General features: G+C 40.6%; 1 protein-coding gene across 2 annotated transcripts in view; it reads left to right on the forward strand.

The window, feature by feature from the left end:
• Positions 1 to 7,031, forward strand: part of LOC133650402 (chromosomal protein D1-like) — an 8,022-nt gene extending 991 nt beyond the window's left edge. The window contains exons 1-2 of one of the 2 annotated variants that reach the window (XM_062047605.1): positions 175 to 329; positions 3,815 to 7,031. In XM_062047605.1, coding sequence (XP_061903589.1) covers positions 3,835 to 5,229 — 1,395 coding nt within the window. In that variant the 5' untranslated portion in view covers positions 175 to 329; positions 3,815 to 3,834 and the 3' untranslated portion in view covers positions 5,230 to 7,031. Of the gene's footprint in view, positions 1 to 174; positions 330 to 3,814 lie in introns of those variants that run through there. The other variant, XM_062047604.1, reaches the window with a different exon arrangement.
• Positions 7,032 to 7,801: the final 770 nt, after the last annotated feature.

Raw genomic sequence — 7,801 nt, forward strand, 5'->3', positions numbered from 1 at the left:
AATCTATTATCTTTTTTTTAAAATTAAATATTAATATTTGTATCCTTCTCTCTTATCATCGTACGCTTTATTGTATTATACTTGTTGGTAGAAAATGGATGAATGTACTGCACACTTACGTCCCACTCTATGAAGTACATGGGAACATAGTAAAGGTAAATTGTGGTTCCTACCCGAGGCACTAGTGACGGACTACCGGAAGCAATAGCAAATATATTACCGCCGTCACAGCCACAATAATTGGCGCCATTTAGTATTTTCCCGGTCGACACGGTCATGCAGTATTTTCTGCTAAATTGAATTAAAGGCCTCTTAAGGCTGTCCAAAAGGTAGGATATTCACACTCGTTTGCATGCAGCATTTAAAAATATCGTATTTGCTAGCGAGCTTGTTTGTCTGCCCGCCGTTGTCGATTTTGAAACAGACTATCACTTGGAAAACGGTCTGCTTCATAATCATACCGATTGTTTGCTAATATTATTTTGAATGTGCAGTCTGTTAATTCCATTCTTGCGAGTATTTTTTTCGTCATTTTTTACTAAACCTGTAAACATCCAGCGAACATTTTACTTACGCTTTTCTAGCGTTGTTAGTATTGCCTTTTTCCGAAACACTTGACTGGCGCTCTACGTTCCCGCCGTTGTGGCCCAGGAATTAGACAGAGCCATGCCAAACACTCTCTCCTAACAACAACTGCAGCGATAGAATAAAACCACGCAGCTATAATATTTATGAATATATTATACCGACAATTTAAATATTACTGGAATATATTTTTCATTATTCTGCACGCTTTATTGTTTCGAGACGGTGCCGTTTTTCCTCTGCGGGAAAATGTCGAAAACAAAATTACCTCAAATTATAAATACGGTCTGTCAAATGTAATATTTGATATTTGTAGGTATGATAATTACTATTTTTCTAGTAATTATATTTTGTATATTTTGGTGATTGTTCAGATTAACCTACTTCAATGCAGAATTGCAATTAAAATGTATCTTAATAGAGGGAACGTTTGAATATATGTTGGTCTAAATTAAATTTTAATTTACAGGGCTTCATGTAAATAATGTCTTATTGAATAATACATCAACTTCTTAATCTCACATTTTACTACAAGTTGTGCTTGGATATTTTGGTAAATATATTAATTAAGTTAAATAACACCTAACATATTCAGTGTGTAAATAAATATAAGCAATGAAAAAATTATTGCGATTGTATTCTTGCATTTTGTTTAATCACCAGCAGAGGGCATCGCCAGTAGACTTAGAAAAATTAGTGCTCCATAAGGGAAATTTCGAGCTCAGTCACAAGAAGAAGAAAAAAAAGACACTCCTGTTAAAGGCCTACTGAAATGAATTTTTTTTATTTAAACGGGGATAGCAGATCTATTCTATGTGTCATACTTGATCATTTCGCGATATTGCCATATTTTTGCTGAAAGGATTTAGTATAGAACAACGACGATAAAGATTGCAACTTTTGGTATCTGATAAAAAAAAGGCTTGCACCTACCGGAAGTAGCGTGACGTAGTCAGTTGAACATATACGCAAAGTTCCCTATTGTTTACAATGATGGCCGCATGAAGTGAGAGAGATTCGGACCGAGAAAGCGACAATTTCCCCATTAATTTGAGCGAGGATGAAAGATTTGTGGATGAGTAAAGTGCAAGTGAAGGACTAGTGGGGAGTTGAAGCTATTCAGATAGGGAAGATGCTGTGAGAGCCGGGGGTGACCTGATATTCAGCTGGGAATGACTACAACAGTAAATAAACACAAGACATATATATACTCTATTAGCCACAACACAACCAGGCTTATATTTAATATGCCACAAATTAATCCTGCATAAAAACACCTGCGTGTTTGTTATGCTAGCTCCTAGCTCCTCTGCTAGCTCCTAGCTCCATAGAACACGCCAATACAATTCAAACACCTGATCAACACACACAATCACTCAGCCCAAAAGACCGTTTACCTAACCCAAGGTTCATAAAGCTTATATATTTTTAAAAAGTTACGTACGTGACGCGCACATACGGTCAAGTTATCGAATGTTTAGCAGCCAAGGCTGCATACTCACGGTACCTGATATTCAGCTGGGAATGACTACAACAGTAAATAAACACAAGACATATATATACTCTATTAGCCACAACACAACCAGGCTTATATTTAATATGCCACAAATTAATCCTGCATAATAACACCTGCGTGTTTGTTATGCTAGCTCCTAGCTCCTCTGCTAGCTCCTAGCTCCATAGAACACGCCAATACAATTCAAACACCCGATCAACACACACAATCACTCAGCCCAAAAGACCGTTTACCTAACCCAAGGTTCATAAAGCTTATATATTTTTAAAAAGTTACGTACGTGACGCGCACATACGGTCAAGTTATCGAATGTTTAGCAGCCAAGGCTGCATACTCACGGTACCTGATATTCAGCTGGGAATGACTACAACAGTAAATAAACACAAGACATATATATACTCTATTAGCCACAACACAACCAGGCTTATATTTAATATGCCACAAATTAATCCTGCATAATAACACCTGCGTGTTTGTTATGCTAGCTCCTAGCTCCTCTGCTAGCTCCTAGCTCCATAGAACACGCCAATACAATTCAAACACCCGATCAACACACACAATCACTCAGCCCAAAAGACCGTTCACCTAACCCAAGGTTCATAAAGCTTATATATTTTTAAAAAGTTACGTACGTGACGCGCACTTACGGTACGGTACGTGTTATGCTAGCTCCTAGCTCCTCTGCTAGCTCCTAGCTCCATAGAACACGCCAATACAATTCAAACACATGATCAACACACACAATCACTCAGCCCAAAAGACCGTTCACCTAACCCAAGGTTCATAAAGCTTATATATTTTAAAAAAGTTACGTACATACGCAAAAAAAAGCCAAAGCTGCATACTCACAGTAGCACGTCTGCGTCTTTGTCATCCAAATCAAAGTAATCCTGGTAAGAGTCTGTGTTGTCCCAGTTCTCTACAGGCGTCTGTGTATCCAAATCAAAAGTCCTCCTGGTTAGAGTCTCTGTTATCCGAGTTCTTCCATCTTGACTGCATCTTTCGGGAATGTAAACAAAGAAGCGCCGGCTGTGTACTGTTGTGGCTGACTACGTTCGAAAAATACGTCCATTTCGCACCGACAACTTTCTTCTTTGCTTGCTTGGCTTCCTTCTCCATAATGCAATGAACATGATTGAAACAGATTCACGAACACAGATGTCCAGAATACTGTGGAATTATGAAATGAAAACAGAGCTTTTTCGTACCGGCTTCAATGTGGAAGGCATACCCGTGTTCGTCGGGCTACGTCACGCGCATACGTCATCCTCAGAGGCGTTTCGAACCGGAAGTTTAGCGGCAAATTTAAAATGTCACTTTATAAGTTAACCCGGCCGTATTGGCATGTGTTATAATGTTAAGATTTCATCATTGATATATAAACTATCAGACTGCGTGGTCGGTAGTAGTGGGTTTCAGTAGGCCTTTAAGAAGAAGCACGAGACAAAAGAAAAAATATTGAATACCAAATATATAAGAGATGACAAAAATACATTTGAATTCGTAGAATATATGTTACAATCAATTATAAAAGATTTGCATAATTACAAGTAGACATAGAATTAATAAACAAATACAATGTAAATGTACACTATATTGAAAGAAAGAAATAGGGAAGTTTTCATGCCTCCTCTGAGCATCAATGTGTAAACGTAAAACATTTATTATCAACTGTTGCAATGTGTGGACTTACAGATGCCCATCTATTTGCAGTACAAGCAAACAGCAGCGGAATGGAAGAAGACTTGAGAGTGGTTGAAGAAGAACAAGGAGATGTTCTAAACCAAGACGAGTCTAGCGAAGAAAATTCTGACAACAGCTTTGTGAAAAGGGGCAGAGGAAGACCCAAAAGTGCTAAGAAGCCGAAGGTCAATATTCCAGATTTAAACCTCATGGAGCTGGTGTCTGGCATTTCGAACAGTGAACCCGCACTGGGGTTCAAGAACCTGGCCGGCAGTGAAGAGTACACTCCCAAAAAGAGAGGCAGGCCAAGCGGGTCGGTCAACAAACGCACAGCTGAGAAGGCTCTAGACAACAGCAGCCCCGACAAGCCGAAAAGGGGAAGGGGTCGTCCTACGGGGTCTGGCAAGCGCAAAGTGGAAAATCTCTCCAGCGATGATGAGAGTAATGAATGGGGGCCGAAGAAGAGAGGTCGGCCGAAAAGTTCTGCCAAAAAGACACCTCAGCCCAAAGAGGTGGAGTTGGATGACAACGGGATCCCGAAGACTCCGAGGGGCAGAGGAAGGCCGAGGATGAGTAGCTCAGAGCGAAAGCAAGTTCCGGCAGATGACCCACTTCGCCCCAAGAGGGGACGAGGACGTCCAAAAGGCTCGTTGAACAAGAAACTGTTTGATGAGGTCCGCTTACAAGCAGGACGTCCGCGAAGAAAGCACATTCCTCCTTCCAGGCTGGAGATTCGGGTTCCCCGGAAGACAGGGAAGCGCGGGCGACCCAGAAATGAAATGTCGGGAAGGGGTCATCCAAGGAAATACCCATTGCCTTCCACAGAGGGATCCAAAAAGCGAGGTTGGAAGCCTCTGGGGAGGCCGAGGAAGCACCCCCTCGTTGGTGTCCCGGGGAAAGGTCCGGGAGGCAGGGGCCGTGGTCGGCCACGCAAGTCGGAAGCTGGAACAGGCGGACACCTACGCAAGTACGAGGGATCCCCGCGAAAAAGAGGTCGTCCAAGAAAATATCCCTTGTCCTCAAAGGGGGAATCTTCCAAGCCAAAAATATGGAAGCCTTTAGGAAGGCCGAGGAAACATCCTCTTGTTGATCCTCCAGAAGGAGCCTCAGACACCCCGCGCCGTGCCCCAGGTCGACCCCGCAAGTCCGAAACCAAGAGAGGCGCCCACCTACGCAACCCTAACTCCACGTCGCGCCCCCCAAAACCCATCCTGGGTGCAGACGGCACACCGCGTACAAGAGGTCGTCCCAAGGGATCGGTCAACAAGAAAAAAGAGCAAAAGGAGAGTGAGGTGGATAGCGAACCCTGGAACCATTCCGACGCCGACAACGCCGCCGCAGACGCCGAGGAGGAACAGGTGGCAGACGTGCCCGCTGAGGAGGAGGAGGAAGAGGATGAAGAGGAGCGCCGCATTGAGTCTGAAGATGGCGACGCTCAGGAGTGATGTGCCTCCTTCAGCGCCATGCAAAATTGTCTTGAACACACGCTCTAGTCATGGAGGACCTGACTTGGAAGAACGAAGTCAAGGTGTACACTTACAGTATAGTTGTGATCCATAAAAAAACATCTTAGTCTGGTAAGTTAGATATTGTTATACCGACTAACCTTTTATTTCTTTTACATTAAGTCTTACTAGATCTCTTCTACTTTTTTGGATTATTTTAGACTTTAGTTCTCTTAGCTAGATGTAGTCACTCTTAGTGTTCCTGGCCATCATTTGGACAAACAAGTAATAGAGTAGAAAAAATAAACCGTAGTCTTTAATATTTGCTTCTGGTTTTACTTTTTAGCATCCAAGAACCATACTGAAAAAGAAAAATAACTAGGTAACATTATTTCTACCAGCACAATTCTCAGTTTTAGCTTTCTGCTGATGACTAAAACTTCAGTGGGGCCCACATGTTTCGCATCAAAATGTGCTTTTCTTTCTACATAGTCATCGTGTGGCTAATAACACGTAACTGTTATTACCTTCTTTCAATCGCTTTGTATTGTTTTCTGTTGATAGCCAAAGCTTTGAATGTACCTCTGCTTTTATTTTTTACTTTTGGTCAGGGCCGGTTCTAGGCAGGCATATATGAAGGGGCAGTCAGAAATGTGAAGGGGGCATCATGCTCCAGCACTTATCTGTGCTAATATGGTAGTAACCTTGCCTTCTTCATAGAATTTGGTTGTTGGCTACAGCATGGGCCTGATTTACTAAGATCCAAATACCACGCAATAAGCAGCGTGAGCAATCTATAAAATAGTGTGTACTATTAGTGGGCATGTTACGTGCGTGTGATCTATGAGTTTACAACATTCGGTAGATGTCACCATCAATGGCTTACCTGCTGATGGCATATAGCGTCAAAAATAAAATGTGTCCTATTCACTTTCTCCAAGGTGATATTAGGATGTAAAACACGTTAAATCATCACCTTTTTGTTTTGGTGCCGCCAATGACAAATTCAATTTGAAGTTTCATCTCAGAAGGAAAAGCATCTGATTGGCCCACTTTCGTCACTTACTCCCACCCTCAGTCATTGTACGCTTTCAAAGAACTGTGATTGGCTATAATACGAACTTGTCCCACCCATTTATAAGACAAAATTAAATATGATTGAATGTGACAAATTTTTGTCTCATTTTTAATTTGTCAACACTGGTTTACTTGATCAACTTGTAATGTATACATTTTGTAGGTTTAGTAGAATGAAATTCCTCGATGTCAAACATTTTGGTTTGAGGGGGCTCCCCCTCTTGCCCCTACGTAGAGCCGGCCCTGCTTTTGGTTTTAGTCTTGTGTATTATTGCTTGACAAAAAATGATTTAAAAAAAAGTGCTGTTTTAAACGCCTTCCTGCCATGAAGATTTCTTCTGCTATTTGGACTTTTAATTTGTAGATGTCATGAAAGTCACAATAGTGCGTCTTCACTCTGGAACTTTAAATGTAGCTATTGAATATGTTTCATACTGTCAGGAGATTAAAGGTTTATGCCTTGGAATTATTTGTTGTTCAAATCACGTGTTCATGAATAAAGTCCATTTAATGCTCGGTTGACTCACGACTAAAAGACTTCAAAGGCCCAAATTTTCCTTCCCATTCGTGTCATGTCAAAGGTTGTTTTAATGAAAACAAAAAAAAATGTTTAAAAAAATCCACATTCAAACCATGAAAAAAGTAAATGATTTTTGTGTTTTTGACAAAAAGCCAATAATTTCTAAAATATGGTCTTGAAATAAAATGTTGACCTTGTTGTTTTACTTTGTGTCTGTGAGTGTTATTTTGTTGTAATTTATGTTAAATGTTATACTTGTATAGCGCTTTGACACTTACTTCCACATTCACCCGTTCACACACTGATGGCGGGAGCTGACGTGCAAGGCCCTAACCACGACCCATCAGGAGCAAGGGTGAAGTGCCTTGCTCAAGGATACAACGGACGCGACAAGGATAGCGGAAGCTGGGGATTGAACCGGGAACCCTCAAGTTGCTGGCACGGCCGCTCTATCAACGGAACATGCCGTCCCAAATATATATACATTATATGAAAAAATGTGTAGCCTTGTCCACACTGATCTGACAAAGATGCTCTATAATATGAAAGAAGATCACTCGTGCTAAAAACAAAATAATGCTACTGGTTGCATTGATATAAGCTTTTATTAGTAGATTGCACAGTCAAGTACATATCCTGTACAATTGACTAGGGATGTCCAATAATGGCTTTTTGCTGATATTCTGATATTGTCCAACTCTTTAATTACCGATATCAACCGATACCGATATCAACCGATATATGCAGTTGTGGAATTAACACATTATTATGCCTAATTTGGACAACCAGGTATGGTGAAGATAAGGTACTTTTTAAAAAAATTAGTAAAATAAGATAAATAAATTAAAAACATTTTCTTGAATAAAAAAGAAAGTACAATATAAAAACAGTTACAGAAACTAGTAATGAATGAAAATTAGTAAAATTAACTGTTAAAGGTTAGTACTATTAGTGGACCAGCAGCACGCACAATCA

The sequence above is a fragment of the Entelurus aequoreus genome, linkage group LG05 (assembly GCF_033978785.1).
Source record: "Entelurus aequoreus isolate RoL-2023_Sb linkage group LG05, RoL_Eaeq_v1.1, whole genome shotgun sequence".
Lineage (NCBI taxonomy): Eukaryota > Metazoa > Chordata > Actinopteri > Syngnathiformes > Syngnathidae > Entelurus > Entelurus aequoreus.